At 43.7% G+C, this 16,789-nt stretch overlaps 1 protein-coding gene across 1 annotated transcript in view; it reads left to right on the top strand.

Annotated features, from left to right (window-relative positions):
• Positions 1-5,082: 5,082 nt before the first annotated feature.
• The window catches only part of TBC1D10A (TBC1 domain family member 10A), a 383,502-nt gene continuing 371,795 nt past the window's right edge, over positions 5,083-16,789 (top strand). Inside the window, exon 1 of the mRNA XM_078667240.1 lies at positions 5,083-5,375. Within this exon, the coding sequence (XP_078523366.1) occupies positions 5,188-5,375 (188 nt within the window). The 5' untranslated portion in view covers positions 5,083-5,187. The remainder of the gene's footprint in view (positions 5,376-16,789) is intronic.

Raw genomic sequence — 16,789 nt, 5'->3', positions numbered from 1 at the left:
TTGTTAGATTTCGAGTTAGTGAAGCCTTTACCTGCTGAAGTCCAAAGTTGTGGATTGAGCCTGTCTGTCTCCTAGGATATTCTGAACAGGAGCAAGCAGCTGCCCAGACCCCACCCCCAGGCCAGCAGACCATTGGCTATTCAGCTACCAGGCAAGTCTGAGCCCTCCTCTCACACCTGCCCAGGCCCCTTAAGGCCTTGCTGGGTGCACCCCAAACCATTCTCCTCCATCTTGTGAGTTGCAGCCTACATGTGGCCCAGATTGCAGTGAGCAGAGTCCAGGAAGTGGTAAGGAGACAGACTAGTGCTGTCTCTTCCCAAGACAAAAAGTTGTTTAAAAACGATTTTCACTTTCTGTGTTTACTGTCTATGCCTGTGGTTGTTACAGTTAAAAATTGTAATTTTAGCCTGCCTGTAATTGCATATTTTATCACCTGTGTTGTGTTTTAAATGTGTGGTTTTCCCTGCCCATGATTGCCTTCATTTAGTGTGTTGAATTGTGGGATTTGCAGTCCAACCTCTGTAGTTTGTCCTTCTCATTCCTTGGTGACAAATCTGTTTTGCCTCCAAATTTCTCCTTTGCTCTGTGCTTAGGCCTGTGTGTTCAAACGGTGCACCCCCAGCCTCCATTTTGTGTTCACAAACCAGTGAGGCCAGCCCACCTCCCCCCCAGCAACAGGGATTTTCTACATCAGAGGGTGCTTCTGTGAGCTGTTGAAACTGTATTTACTGGGGCCTGTGCACTTCGTTTTTTGGCCAGCACGGGAGTAAAGCTTTATTCAAACAGTATTGTTAGATTTCGAGTTAGTGAAGCCTTTACCTGCTGAAGTCCAAAGTTGTGGATTGAGCCTGTTTGTCTCCTAGAAGATTCTGAACAGGAGCAAGCAGCTTCCAACTCCCTGGCCAGCAAACCTTGTCTGAGGTTGCTGGGACCTTATATGGTGTGCTAGTGGTTGGCACATTTGTACACTGATTGGTGGTTGTATCTGGTGTTTCTATTGGGTTAGGGTAAATGTCCTCATTGGTTGGGTATTTGAGGGTTCTGATTGGTTTCTCGGTCTGTGAATCAATCATTGCAGGGTTGGACAAGGGCTAGGGTTACGATTTCTATTGGAAGTAGGGACTAGGGCTTCCTATGTTATTGGTTGTTGGGAGTAGGGTGGGACTAGGGCTAGGGTTAGAGCTTTAATTGGAAGTAGTGATTAGGGCTTCTTGTGTGATTGGTTGTTGGACCAGTTGTGGGACTTAGAGTAGGGTTAGGCTTTCTATTGGAAGTAGGGACTAGGGCTACCTGTACCATTGGCTGCTTTGACTTGGGTTGGGACTAGTGGTAGGGCTAAGTCCTTTATTGGACGTAGAGATCAGGGTTTTTGAACTGATTGGGTGCTTGGACTAGGGTTGAGATTGGCTGCAAGGTCCTGGTCTCCTATTGGTTCTAGATGCTAGGGCTAGTGTTGTGATTGGATAGTGTTAGTGCTAGGGTTCCCATTGGCTGAAGGGGTCACCTGATTACTAGGGCTACAAAAAAGGCCAGGCTTAGGGCGTCTCAGCTAAGGGCGGAGAGGACAAGGGTAGTTGCCTGTTTGGGCCTGTTAAGGGCGGAGAGGACAAGGGTAGTTGCCTGTTTGGGCCTGTTAAGGGCGGAGAGGACAAGGGTAGTTGCCTGTTTGGGCCTGTTCGAGACTGGTCGGGACTAGGGCCAGAAATGCTGCCCTCTGACTCCTTCCCTCCAAAACTCCTTTTTACTCATCCAAAAGCCTCTTCCTTCACTCTTTTTTATCCCTCCACTATCCTTTTTCAATAAAAATTAACAGACTAACATGTTTCACTTCTCAAATTCCATATTCCATATTCAACTATACTAATATACTGCCCAAATAACTGAATAACATATCTACTACTCAAATTACTTCATATTTATACTATACTAATTTTCAACACTAATCCTTTATGGGTTCCGGAGTGGCGTGCTACTCGCCAGAAAAGCGCTTCAACGCCCATCAGGGGTAACAAGTGCTATATGAATGCAAATCTTTCTTCCCCTTTTATCCATCCGCTATCCTTCTCACTCCAAGTAACAGACTAATATCCACCACTGAAATTACCTCATATTTCACCATATTAATTCACCACTAATCCTCTATAGGCTCCCTGAATAGCATGCGTCAACAAGTGAGCGATAAACAAATACAAACCTTTGTCCTACTCTATCCTTCTGCTATCATTCCAAATCCAAATAACTGATTAACCTATCCACCACTTAAAATGTACTTGCATGTTTCACTATACTAATTCAACACTAATCCTCTGTGGGTCCCGGAGTAGCGTGCTACCCGCCGAAAAAGCGCTTCGACGCCTCGTCAGGGGTAGTAAGCGCTATATAAATGCAATTACAATTACAATTACAATTACAATCTATAGAAATAGGCATCCTCGCCTTGGGCCGAGATTGTGATCAGTCTGCCATTGTTTTGTATTCAACAGATAGCTGTGTCCCCAAATGGACGTAAATAAAAAACACATTTGCCCAACCTATGTGTAGGCCTTCCCACAAAGTTTATTTGTGTAAGCAAAGTCAGTGTTTCTATGAAACTAGCAGTCCTGCCAAGGATCACGCAACTGACGTGACACTAACGCATTTCAGTGTGGTACTCCGCATTACCGCACTGAAATGCATTGTCACGCATATGCTGTGTGGTGGTTGTCACAGAAAGCACTTATTAAAACTTAGAATCTGTGGCTTGCCCGTGACTTCGGCACGCTGCTCCAGCAGGTTTGAGGCTCTCAGCTGAGCTAAGGCTGCTGGCAGCCTCACTGAACTGTTACAGTGTATCATAGTGCTTCCAATCCCGCGGCGCGCTCTCACTGTCAGCAGAACGTCATCGCGGTGGACGTCACGTCGCTTCCTACTACTGGAGCACAGGCGGCTCGCTAGTTTATCATGGCCAGAGGGGGAGCTGCCTATAATCATGGATGGAGGGACTGAGCACAGGATAATACCGTGGCCAGAGCGTCAGAAATAACTGTGGCCTGAGCGCTATAAATAATCACGGCCGGAGCGCTACAGATATTCATGTCAACTGTGGCCTGAGCGCTACAAATAATCACGGCCGGAGCTCTAGATATATTCATGGCACCAGGCCGTGACGCAAGCGGCGCTTCCTGCCTGGGCTGCTGTATGCTGCACTATTTTACCCCCGCCTGCTGAATTCAATATTTTACGGGGGCTGAAGGCTGGATGGCCCCGCCCGGGACTCACAGGATCGAGTCAGGACAGTACAGCGGCCAGGACCCGTCACCCGGCTTTCACTGGAGGCAGGCCTGGGGGCCGACTGGAATTGCCACAGACCGCGGTGCCTACAGCCTGCCTTCAGCCAGCTGTAGGCCAGAGTCTACCTGCAATTGAGCGCGCAGGGCCTGCAATAATTAAAGAAGTTATAGGAGACCGGAACCAATCTGCTGCATCTAAAGGTGTCCAGGGGTCTCTCGAGCAGGCATTTGACAGCCATTACCAGGATGATGGTAAGATCACTTTCTTGATATTTTGACGTGGATAGTGAGATGTGCTAACCTCCAGCTTTGCGAGGGAAAGGTTGATGTTTTTCCTGAATACAGTCCCAAGTACAGTGACTGTTTCTGAAATTCGTTTAATGCAAGATCTGTATTACGTTCACAATCCTGAAGCACGGTAGCACTGAAAATCGTAACCTGCATTGGAGTCCTTTAGCAATATCATTTGAAAAGTAATTCTTGCTAAATACATGCACAAGAAGCTATTTAAAACAGTGCCCATTATGTTTTATCACCCAGGATCAGTTCACAGACCAGCAGGTACCAGAACTCCCTGTCTCTCGAGTGCTGCTCTCTTTGATTCTCTCTCTGTGAATGACTTTCTGCCAGACTGCTCTTACCTTTTTATGTGCTATAGTATATATGAGATGTTTCCCATCTCTTCAATGCTTGATTTTGCTCGTGAATAGGTGTCACTCATAGTCGTTGAAATGTCACTCATAATTACACTGAAATTATAAAAATGTCACACATGCCAATCTGGAACCTTGGCAGCTATGAACTAGCCCAAGTGTCACAAATGCAAATGTGTGTCAAAAGTGAAGGCAACTTTAGGAAAGATCCATGTACATGTAAAAATGGCAATGTTTCCTACAAGGCCTAACCGGAACACATGACAGTACCTTGAACCAGCCCACACCCTCTTACTTGCTACGAATGTGGCAACAGCCCACACCCTCTTACTTGCTACGAATGTGGCAATTTATAACTTGTAACATGCTCTCAGGTCTTTGGCCTATTGCAATATACCATCATGCTGGGATAACGTAATGTTTAGCTTTATGTAATGTTCCCAACATCTTGGATTATGTAACCTTATGTAATGATTTAGAGGTAGTGTGAAGCGCTCTAGCACCTTTGAGTATTACCCACGCATATACAACAATGCTACATAAATAAGAACATAGAGGAGAAAACAACACAAGAAGGCCAGGCACGATATCGAACAGAGGAAAATGTACGAGACTCTTAACATGTATAGTTTCTGTTGCCTTGCCGTAGTCTCGGCAAGCAGGGTGAACGAAAATACTGGGCAACCAATGCACGCTTCATCTCAGAACGCCTACTAAACAAGTATTGCTGTTTTTAAACAATTTATGATTGGTCCTTGCTTGACAGCACATGATTTTGTAAATTTAAGATTGGTTTCTGGATTTTTAAAGTAAACGGATTTGTGGTTGGCTACAACGTGTGCAATTGCCAATTGGACATCGATAATAACAGGGCGGTTCAAGAAAACTACCTGAGCTTGGATTTGCTGTGAAATCATAGGCACGGTCTTACTCACAGCTGGTGGAGACTGGATTGGCTCTTGAGCCAAGGAAGGCGTGTCAAAAAAAAGAGCGCTGTCAGGCTTCAGAGTTCGAGAGGCGACAGCCTACCCTACTTTATGATTGGTGGTCATAACTGGGGGCGTAGCCTGAATGCAAGGCAGGTTTCCTATGGAAACACGGGAGGAGGGACTTGCAAATCCAAGAGGAGACTAATTGGCTACAAGCCGTCAAGGCGTGGCCTGGTACTGAGCCTGGGCGGGGCATGCCCAGAACCGGACTGGGGTCAGGAGCTGGGAGAGGCCGATGATCAGGATGGGGCCCGGGTGCTGAGGCCGGATACGGCCATGGAGGACGGGGGCTCGCTAGATACAGCCGCCGGCAGCAGCCTGCGTGGCACTCGCGAGACCCTAAGCGAGCCAGACCGCGAGGAGCTCAGCTCCCTGGGCTCCGACTCCGAAATCAATGGCTTCAGCAGCGAGCGGCGCACCGACCGGTACGGGTTTATAGTGGACAGCGAGAACCCTGAGCAGAGGTGAGTGCGGAGAAGGTTGAAAGGGGCAGGGAAACACTAGGAGCGAGAGTACAGGCTGTGGTGAGAGGGTTTGAGGTGACGAGTGAGAGCCCACGAAAGGCAAGTGAGAACCTTCCAACTTGACTCTGTTTGGCCAAGAGTGTGGCATAGCAGGGGCTTGTGCGTCGGAGGGGGAAGTAGTGCAGTTGGGTGTATTTTGGCTCATGTTTGCTAGAGTTCGGCGGAGGAAAATGTAGAGAACAAGAGCAGCTGAGGAAGGAAAGAAGTGTGGGCGAGGTTACATGATGTTTGTTGTCACCAGGTGCATCACATTCCAGGGCGGTGGCGTTATTACACAAATCAGTGTTTACGGATGATTTGGCTTGCTCAATTCAAGTGAACCAGTACTACGATACCCAGAATGCATTGTTTGTTACAGGAAAGTACAGTGGTGGAAAACAGTGTACATTTACTTACAGCTGAGGCATTAAGGCAGCACATCCAAATCTGTCCCACGTAAAAAGTAGGTGCGCACTCTGACTAGGGTGACCAACTGGCATGGGGGCAAATTCAGGACGGTGAGTGTAAAAATTCAGGACAAAGGGTCAAAATTCAGGACAAAAATTCAGGTCAGAAGATCAAAATTCAGGACAAAAATTTGCAACAAAAGGTACGTTTTACAGACACATCAGAGGAGGTCGCGCAATAGTATATAACTAAATAGACAATCAACATAAGTACAAGTCAAAATTAATTTATATTAGTTTGAGACAATCATGCACTTCACATTTTTCCGATATGCGCGCAGTTTTGAGCAACTCTGCAGGTCTTTTAGTGTTATTTCATATGATCATAATCTATTTATATGGTTACTGCACTGGGTTGTTCAGTCTAAAATTTTGTTTGCAGTTCATGGTCCTGACCAAGCATATGTGGTGAGAGAAGTGGTCGGGAAGATTTGTTCGGATGGACTTTATTACTAGCATCTCATGTCTGAGTGCCACTGTGAGATGTAAAGCAGCACGCATAGGATGTAGCTAAATGGGTTTTGCACTGCTGGACTAGAGTGCAATTCTCCGAGTGACCAGCTTTGTGTCAGATGCCATTTGATTCAAGCCAGCCTGGCTGATGAGGGGCGTTACCCCGAAACCGGTACCAGGATGCTTGTTTCCGGCCCAGTCAGGACCTGGCTTGGCAGTTCAGGTTGGACTGTTCCCATGAGGCACAGGGTCAAGACTGATTTGCATATGGCTGGGTCAGAACTGGGGTGGCGAAGTGAGCTAAAGAATGATGATGGATTCAACCCAGATCTGTGACTGGGGGTGAGTGTCTGAAAAGTTTCAGCGCTCCGTCCATTATCTCCTCGTGTTTGCTTTGTTTTCCCTAAGTTGGCAGAGTATGCCCAGACGCGGGTCCCTTGCTCACTTTGCCTCTGGATTCACACTAGTCTGGCTGATAAGATGTGTTACCCAGAAACCAGTCCCAGGATGGTTGTTTCTGGTCCAGTGAGGACCTGGCTTGGCGGTTTGGGCTGAACTGTTCCCATGAGGCACAGGGTCCAGTCTGATTTTCATATGGCTGGGTCAGAACTGGGGTGGCGAAGTGAGCTAAAGAATGATGATGGATTCAACCCAGATCTGTGACTGGGGTGAGTGTCTGAAAAGTTTGAGCACTCTGTCCATCATCTCGTGTTTGCACTGTGAGATGTAAAGTAAAGTAAAGTCCACATTTGTAAAGCGCACAATCACCCGTAAGGGTCTCTAGGCGCTGGGGGCCGTCGGGAAGATTAAGCGAGCTATTGCCCAGAGTCACATGGTGCTGGGCTAACCTGCCGCCGGAGCCGGGGATCGAACCGTGGTCCCCAGATTCCAGCGTCAGTCGCCCTGGCCGTAAAGCAGCACACATAGGTTGTAGCTAAATTGGTCCTGCCTGCTGGACTAGAGTGCAATCCTCCGAGTGGCCAGCTTTGTGTCAGATGAATATATTCTACATATAATGTTAGCAAAATCAAAAGGGCTTGGCTAATGTGAGACCTAATCTATTGTGCTAACGTCCATGGGCAAGTACATTTGCTGTTAATGATGATGACATTGCACCAAGTCACTGAACTGCTGTTGTTAGCATGTACAGCAGAAGAGAGTACAAGGATAGTACCACATCTCTCCTGCCCCGTGTGTTCCTATTTCCAGAGCACTGAAAATATGTTTTGTCTTAAATCCATACATTGTGCATGAGAAAATGAAAGCAGACTCTGGAAAAAATGAAACACTCACATGCTCTTCGTAAAATGTCTAGCCTAGCTGTTTATTTTCTTTATCCCCATAGTGCAGAGTCCACTCAGACTAGCTTGAGGGATCTGTAAAAGGAATATGAAAGGGTAGGGGTAGCACATGATGAAACTATTACAGCGCACCATACAATAGATTTCACAATAGCAGGAGTGCAGAGAAAAAAATTGCGGAACTCCATATAAAGTGTTGTCATAACAGGAGTAAACATTTAGAAGGATCACATTAGCATAGAAATGGTAATCATTGTAGCATGTCTACATAGATGTGCAGAAGGTGTATGACATGAAAGCATGACAAGGGAATTGCCTGATCAATGCTAACCTTGAGATATTGATATGTCCACAGTATAAAAAAATCCATCCCAAAAAGATGCCAGCAAGATATACACTAGTAAATCGGAGCGGTAAGCAAGAAGAGTGGATGAAAGCAGGGTAAAGGTAGGAGATCATTATAGTTATACCAAGAAGACGAGGATCACAGGTAGGACAGTATAACCTAAAGTGTCATGCCCCCTCACGTGTAGCTAGTTTTATGTCTCAGCAGATGTACTGAGGTGATATGTACTGTTTAAGATGTACATGATCTAAATAAAGTTTCTATGATGATGATGATGATATAATGCAAACCCCTAAGGTTTACGTCTCTACTGACTGTAGCTTGCAGGACACAAATGACCTCAAATGGTGCATGATATGTTTCTGCTGACTGCTGTAGTAAAATGATGAAGAAGAGCTACAGGAAAGCCATATGTACACTACCTAGTACAGGGCTTTAAGTGGGATGAAAAAACTGGGGGGGTCTGTCAAAGGGGCTTGGCCAATGTAACTAAGAGCGTGGCTTAAAACCACGTAAGCTAAAAATCTGTGCTTAGCATATTTTGCTGCCCGAATGGTAAATTTGCTGCTTATGTCAGTGCATTCAGATAAATAACACAATAAGTAACAATCCACCTAGAACAAGTCAGAACTTTTGGCTTTGTCAATGGTTGTTAGTTGCATAAAAACAAATAAGCAGCAACTTTGGCTTCGTTGTAAATAACATTGAATATGCTTCAGTTCTAAAATTATGAGACTGTGAAATAACTCTAACCAGTCTCTTTGGAGTTGCATCAAAGGCAGTGAAGGGTGGCACTGCTGCAGAGGTAAGATTTTGTTTCTACCCAGAGTATGAGGGCAGAAATGGAGAGCCCGATAGGGACCCGTCTCAGCACCTGGTTTTAGAACTGCACCCGGCGCTGAGCACAGGCAGGACCCGGCCCTCTAAAAGCCCTGACCTTGTTAAGCATCCTGTTTCATGAGTCACCGGCCACACAATATCACAACCCATCTGTGATTTATTTTGATGTTAGTTTCAAGGTGACATTGATATATGTATATTTACTGCAGGTCATTTACTACCACAGTCCAGAGCCTGCATTTCCACAGTGAAAAGCGCAATAAGAAAAAAATCCTGCTTAAAGCAAGAAGAGTACCGACAGGTCAATCCACCAGGGGCCGCATGTCGTAACGGTTTTTATTTAGATGCAAAGTCTTTGAATCACGCTTCGATAGCGAAATATCTCTTTACAATGCAAAGAGCCTGCAAAGAGTGGGGAAAGAGTTTCTGAATTGTGAACGGGTTTTTGCAACACCTTCCAAATTGTAAACATGAGCCAGCATGAAAGAGCTATTCAGCATCCTCTTTGTGAGGCGCAATGTAATGTAACAGTGGTTTGTGACCTCAGTTGTGGTTGCGAAGCACACACTTCACAGCTCACCTTGGAACACCTTAACAATAACATGGAGAAAGAAATCTTTCACCTCAGGTAGCTTAGGGTCAATTAACACCTATTTATTTCGCATTCAAGCAGCCTTTACATCCCCAGATTAACCAGGCCCCACATTTCCATTTCTTTGAAGCAGCTCGGCACCGTGGTTGCCCCTCCCTCTGAATCACTGCAACGGAGACCCCCTCCCTTCTGCCTGAGCTGAGCCATCTCAACTGCTTAACATTTTCCCTTTGGCCCCTGTAGAGAGCCACCAAGCCCCAAGGCTAAAATTACAGACAAATGCCGTCCGTGGAAACTTCCTTCACGGACAACGGACACAATAGTAAAATCACGGACTGTCCGTGAAATTTACGGACGGTTGGTCACCCTAACTCTGACCAGCTGCCAGCGATGCTGCTTCCAAAGAAGAAAGAGCAATGACAACAAATCAGCAGTCTAATGAATCTTTCGTATTAGTTTCCCAGACAGTAATACTTGAGATTTTAATTTTAAGTCTTCTTTATTGAATTTTTATTCTAAAAAGCGATACAGCCACAGAATTTCGTTCCATGAACTTTTTCAGCGCACCATTAAATTAATGTCAGAAGCTCTAACCAACCAAGGGGCAAGGTGTATGTAGAGCATACAGCCTCTGGACGCTTTCGGAAATGTTTGCTTTATTTTATTTGATACATAAGAAAAGGACGGACATCAAAATCCGTGACCCACGCTTTTTGTGTAAGGTTGGCATTTCACGGAAAAACTGTGCCCTTGGAACATATATCATCAACTACAGAGTAGTACTGGGTTACATAAATACTGGATGAAGAGAGTGAGTTTTACTAGTGTGACTGTGAATGCTTGGTTATTATTATTGAAATCGTATCTAGCTCAAAGCTACCCTCATAGGGTTTCCCGGCGCTTTAGTTACAGATCAGGGTTTTGCAGGACACCACCAAATTAGAACATCCAAGTCTTCAGCTGTGTTCAAAAGATGGCCAATGAGGTGAGGCATCTCAGGGGTTCTGGAACGTCATTCCACAGCTTGGGGCAGAGTTAAGAAAAGAACCAACCACTCATACGTGCTTGTTTGACTCTGGGGGCAAGTCACTCGACCGCAGTGCACGGAAAGGCTGAGAGGGTCTCATCAGTTCATGAAGGTACAGCTGGCCCATCCTTGCCCTAGCTGTGTGCACATAGCTTTAAATTAATCTGCTTCTCCACCATGAGCCAGTGAAGCTCCCGGAGAAGGGCTGAAGCATATTTTGGGAGACAGTAGAGAAGCTTGGCAGCTGAGTTCTGGACTACTTGCAAACGTTTGATGTGGCCTCACCAGACCCAAATAGAGGCTGTTGCTGTAGCCCTGTCTCAAAAGAATTAAGGCCTGGAGGATTGTTCTTTGGGCTGAAAAGGGAGCTGACTAATGATTTTCCTGAGACATTTCAGGACACTAAAACAAGTTGTGGCAACCTTAGCCACCCGAAGCTTCATGGACATCTTCCTGTCCAGCCAGAAACTGGGGTTCTTCACCTTCAGGGCTGGCTCCGGAACCGCACCCTAAGTTTCAGGCCTGTTCTTTGGACCCTACAGCAAAGGGTTCCTTCCCAGCACCAGTACCTCAGTCTTCGCACCTTTGAGTTTTGAGCAAGTTGCTGTTCATCTATGTTGAAATCAAACTCAGGCAGGAGTTTAAAGACTCCGAGTTGTGGTCCTGCAAAGATGACATGGAGATGATTTGTATGCCTTCTAGGCTACAGCTCTCCACTAAGTCTGTAAGTGGACGAACAGAGATGTTAAATAACTTCAGACTTAAGGCTGATCCTTGAGGAATCCCAGGGGTAAGGGCATTGCACGTTTGAAGAGGCACTGGCTGAGAAACCCTAGAGAGTGCCTTGTTTTATTCATCCGGTCAATATACACAGATACAGTCGGGATATAGTCAAGGAGGAAACTGTTGTTTCTTGTTTGCATAGCATGTGTTATCAATGTGCATTTTGTAACAAACATGATTACATCCAGAATGCTACAAAATAAATTACATCATTGAGTTGTATCCAGTCCCCGGAGGGAGGCAAAATCATATCGAATACAAGTGCAGAAATACTTGCTATATTACACACTATTAGCATTTCAAAATACATGAATACAGTCAGGGAGGAAAACATTGTATCTTGTCTACGTATCAGAGTAAAGGTAGGTAAACTACGATGATGTTAATGCACTGTATTATGTAAATATTTGCCAAAATACCAATGCACGTGTGTGTGGCTACTCATTCATGCGAGAGACACGCTAGTTGGGCATGGCTGACTTCAGATTCATTAAGGCCATTATTGATGGTGTCAAGAAGTGACATGCATTTGCATTCCGTCACATCTAGTATGCGCCCCATATTTCCACACCTTGGGCCCAGAGAGGCCTTTTCCAGGATCAACAAATCAGCAACCACATTTCAAAAATAAGTGCAAGAATATAAAGAATAAAATAAATCGATATAGAAATTGTACAATTTATTACATACAATGCATTAATAAATACAAAATTGAAGTGCCATACAAAAGGATTAAAAATGTGTCAATTCACATAAAGAGCAATTAAAAACAAGTTGTCGACGCAGCATTTCGGTTTGTGTAATAACACCTTCATCAGGACAAAGTTCTTGTTGATTAAAAAAGGGATGAATTCCACCTCTGTAGTCAATGAGAGGGTATTCTTCACCAAGTCACCCTTTTGTACTTGGGTACTTTTTACTGGTATGGTCCAATATTGGTTTCGTATCCCAACACAGATTCCTTCAGCTTTCTTATATTCTGTGGTAAATCTAAGGTCAAGGGAGCCACCGAATTTTATAGATAGGATGCCCTGAAACAGGGATTATGGAGCTGCATGTGACTGGATCCCTTCAATAATTCCAGCACCGTCCTTCTCATCAATTCTATTTTGGCGGTCTTTTTATGTAGTTGACCAGCTCTTTCTCGATCTTGTCGGCCTCCCTGCTCCACTTGTCCCTCGTTTTCTTTTCATCAGTGTTATGATCAGCGTTCTGGAAGTGTTCAACCAGGGCATTTCACTTTAAAATGTGTGATTCTGGGCAAATTAGTTGACCTCACTGTGCATAAAATTGTAAATATGTGTGGAATGTAACGTGATTGTAAATATATAAAATGTAATATCACAAATGTGCAAATCTCCTGTTCATGCTCTGTTACCAACCATGTGGGTTTTCTTCAGATCCATACAAACATACGTACATTATCTGGGGGTGGATGTGTGTGGGTGTAGCTGCATGTGTGTGTGTAGCTGCATGTGTGTGTGGGGCTGTGTGTGTGTGGGGATGTGTGTGTGTGGGGATGTGTGTGTGTGGGGATGTGTGTGTGGGGGGTTGTGTGTGTGGGGTTGTGGGTGATTCGGGCTAGCTGGCTGCGCTAGCTCGCGTTACCATGTCCCTGAAACAAATTTCACAAAAAGGTGTGTCACCAACATGAAAAGTTTGGAAAGCTGTGCTAGCAGATAGTGCTGCCTTGTGCTGGGTAGAGAGTACTGAGAAATGAGAAGAAAAAGTCAGTAGAAGGGAAGAGAAAGGGTGTTTTCGGTGATTCTACCTGGTATGTAGATGTATGAACATTGAGTGCTCAGTGTGTGTGTGTGTGTGTGTGTGGTAAGCGAGAACTAGTACATCAAATGACTTTTATGTAAAGCACCCTTGTATTCATCTTGTGCAGGATCATTACATAATACTGTTAAATAATGGAAGTACCAGAAAGAAGGCAATTTACTGCACATGAGACAGACTTACCCTTTGAGTGAAAACAGGGAAGTGTTTTGTGTGGCTATGGCTAGGTGAAAAGTACTTAAGGGTGTGACAGAATGCTGTGTTAGGCGGATACAGAGGCAGCTGAGGACTATTGTGGGAGTAAAATGCATGTTGCTAAGAGAGTATGTATTACGCCATGCCTTCCTAGGTGGAAATATTTCATTATTAATAGCACTGCAGAGGTGAAGACAGTCTACCAAATAATAATACTGAGGATTGGCAAGTGCTAGTTGAAGTGAAGAATACTGCTGTATGTGAGGAAGATTGAATAAGGCAGATGCTTAATAAGATATATAAACGTGGAAGTGGTGTTGCTGTGGGCTACTGCCACCTGGTTGAGGAGAGTAATACTTTTTGGGCAAAGAATAATGCTGGTAGAGTAAGAGCCCTGGGAATGGGCCGGAGTCGATAAAGTATTGGAACTGTGATGCTGAACAGAATGGGGCAGGGTAAAGGAGCGCGGCAGGGTTGTCAGAGACACGGCTAAGAATAACAACATATTCTGATTATGCACACACCTTAAATGTAAATTAAAGTAGGAAATGCTCTCTTTTACTTTCTGAAAGCAATGTTGGTTACTGCAATAACTACAGATGACCGTGTGTCTAACCAGGCTGTCACAGAATTAAATCTTTGTTGGGGAATGGTGATATAAGGTCCCAGCCTGTGCCTGTAAGCACTTTGAGTCCTCGTCATTATTTCAAAACTGTATTACACACAGTGTAGGATAGGCTGCCACAAAAGTAGTATAGTGTTTAAGCTAATTTTAGTGCTTTGAAAATATCTATTTTTAGTAATATGCAATAAAATTGTACCTAATGCTAAACTTTTATACAATTTTCATCAGCACCCGATAGTAGCATCCTTACATTACAACTCAAAAATAATAATTGTTTGTCCCCATGAAGCATCAAATAGCACCATTCATTAAAGCCATCTATCATCTCTCATTTAGCCGGTAGATTTAATCATTAACCAAATTCACACATTCCCATTTCTTTCGGGTGGCTGGCAATCTGGCGAAGGCTTGTTTAATTATTTTTGCTGCCTAGCTCTCTCTTGGCCTCGCAGTACAGGAGGCCTCCTCCATTCCCCAATAGGCACCTAAAGTTTGGCATAACCCATTAAGGAATGTTTTTTTAATAACAAACCTTTAACAAAAAGTAGTGGAACTGTTTTAGGTAAAATTAACAAAGATTGGGACTGTCGTTCCCAGCATATCCTACCCACTTTGACCTGGGCACTGAGAAAGAGTACTGGTTTGCAAGATTAGAAATTGCTTTAAGTGAGATGAAAAAGGTGGGCGGGCTGTAAATGAGATGTGGCCTAAGCCATCTAGGAAATCCACATGAGAGGGCACTGCCTAATTGTTTAAACATCGCAAAAGTACAATTTTATAAATGTTACTTGTCAAATGACCAAATTCAGTATGCAACAGTATATTTAACAGTTCATATAGCACTGCTACCCTGGGCTAAAAGCTATAAAACACTTAACAAGTTAAATTTAAAATTAAGCACTTTGCTATTACTATCCTTGGAGAGAACACATGGGCTAACTTGGATGTTTAGTTGGTATGACATAGGGTTAGGTCCTGGATGGTAATGGTAAACAACTGTATCCACTTTGTTCTAGAGGTGGGAGAGCTGAGTCAATGGTCTGGCTCGGCTCTTAGAGCATTTTCACGAGCTAAGCCCTGAAAATGTTCGCAATGATAATCAAACTACAATCACATGGCAAGAAGTATTGGCTAGAGTATGTAATTCTGACAGACCTATGTTTTTTGAATATTTACAAATTGTTCACTTCCTAAGGAAAGATATAGGCGGCTTACTAGATTCAACGAGCGAGATGGCAACACTTTAGTACGAGTCTAAAATCAGCGGGATAGGAAACTGGTATAAGAAGCTTCACTATGAGGGGCAAGCCGCTATGATAGATCGTCATCTAGTTAAAATAGACAGCCTAACACAATGTAATTTTACACATAAAGACTGGGAAACTTTAAGTGTGTTGGGCCATAAATCTTTGCGTGCTGCCAATTTCAAGAGAATGGCTTTTTTTTCTCCCGCTGGTTTGCGTATTTGACTCCGGAGGCACTTGGGAAAAGGTTCCCTGAGGTTGTGAATACGTGCTTCAGATGCCAAGCTGAGAGCCAGGGTGGTTGGCTTCATATTGTTTTCACTTGTCCCCAGCTTACATCTTTCTGGGAAGCCATTTTCGCAGACTTGGAAGTGGCTCTAGGTGGTAAAAAAACTTCTGCCCACGCCAGAGTTGGCCCTATTTGGGATACGTAATGACAGAGGGTCCCTTAAAAATGCCAAAGGAAACATTTGTATTTATTTCTTGTGTTATTGCTCGCTCCCTAATTCTCCAAAATTGGAAAACCAAGGAAGTTCCATCACATCTGAAATGGCTTAATAAAATGAGGAGGTCAAGGAGTTTTGAAAAAGATTATGCTAAGAGGGTGGGTGCAGTTAGGAGATTTGAAAGTAACTGGAAATATCTGGAGACTCTTGAGGTTACGAGGGGGTCAAGCTAAATAAGTTAAATATCTCTGATTAATGTTGATATTAAGTTAAAAATATACGGTAGCAGTCCTAAGTTTTCAATAGGTTCAATTGATAAGCTATTAAATGCACTTTCTTTGGCGTATTTTGCACTATTTGAAAATTGTAATGCACTGGCACTTTTGTCTCCGTTTGGAGTGTACTGTAATTGCACTTGCACTTTAGGTTTAAATTTGCGTATTTTGCACATTGCTTGTAAATTGATAATGCATTTATTTTCTGTAATTTGACTGCTTACGGACTGAATTTAGTTGAAGAGCTTCCTCTCGTCTCAGTTTTTAACATGACGTTTTTTAAGGTTTTTTTGTATTTCATCTTTTTTGCTCAAAATTCCATTGCTTGTATTGTACCTTACCTGTGCTCTGCTCAATAAAATAAATTTAAAAAAAAGATAATCAAACTACAAACATCATGTAAAATATTATATCTCTTCAAAATTCAATAAAGTGTATTTCTTTAACATGAGGAAGCTTTGACATTAATACATCACATTTTACCTCTGCCTAAGAAGTACTTATTAAAAGTGATGATGGTTTTTTTTTTGCTTTCCCGGGGCGCAGCCCTGTCCTGCTTAGATTAAAGAGCGTGCATGTATTGCTTGGGGAAACAATTTTTGAAGGAGGCAAGAACTGCTGGGGGGATATGGAAAGAGTAGTAAGAGTAAGAGTAAGAGTAGAGCAAATACGTTTGAGGAGAAGTGCCTGTGTGGTTTCTGGTTACGTAAGATTAAATGCTACCCAAGGTAGTAAATGAGAACACTTCAAGTGGTGAATGAGATTGTAGAATGTGTTGATGAAAGTACTGTTTTTATATTTGTAAATGGCTTGGCTCCATTTGTGGAAACTCTGTTCACCTTCTTAATAGTCTTGGGCTGTATCTGGCCTGAGGGTGGCTCCCCTACACTGGAAAGGAATGTTTTCTATGAATTATATTAGTTGTAGAATCCTATCAAAGCTCGTTAATCTTATGTGATTTTATAAATCCAAGTTTAATTGTCTCCATTCTAAAACCTT

Source organism: Lissotriton helveticus, chromosome 11, assembly GCF_964261635.1.
Source record: "Lissotriton helveticus chromosome 11, aLisHel1.1, whole genome shotgun sequence".
NCBI lineage: Eukaryota > Metazoa > Chordata > Amphibia > Caudata > Salamandridae > Lissotriton > Lissotriton helveticus.
The sequence above is the reverse complement of the archived record's forward strand: the minus strand, read 5'-3'. Positions and strand labels throughout refer to the sequence as shown.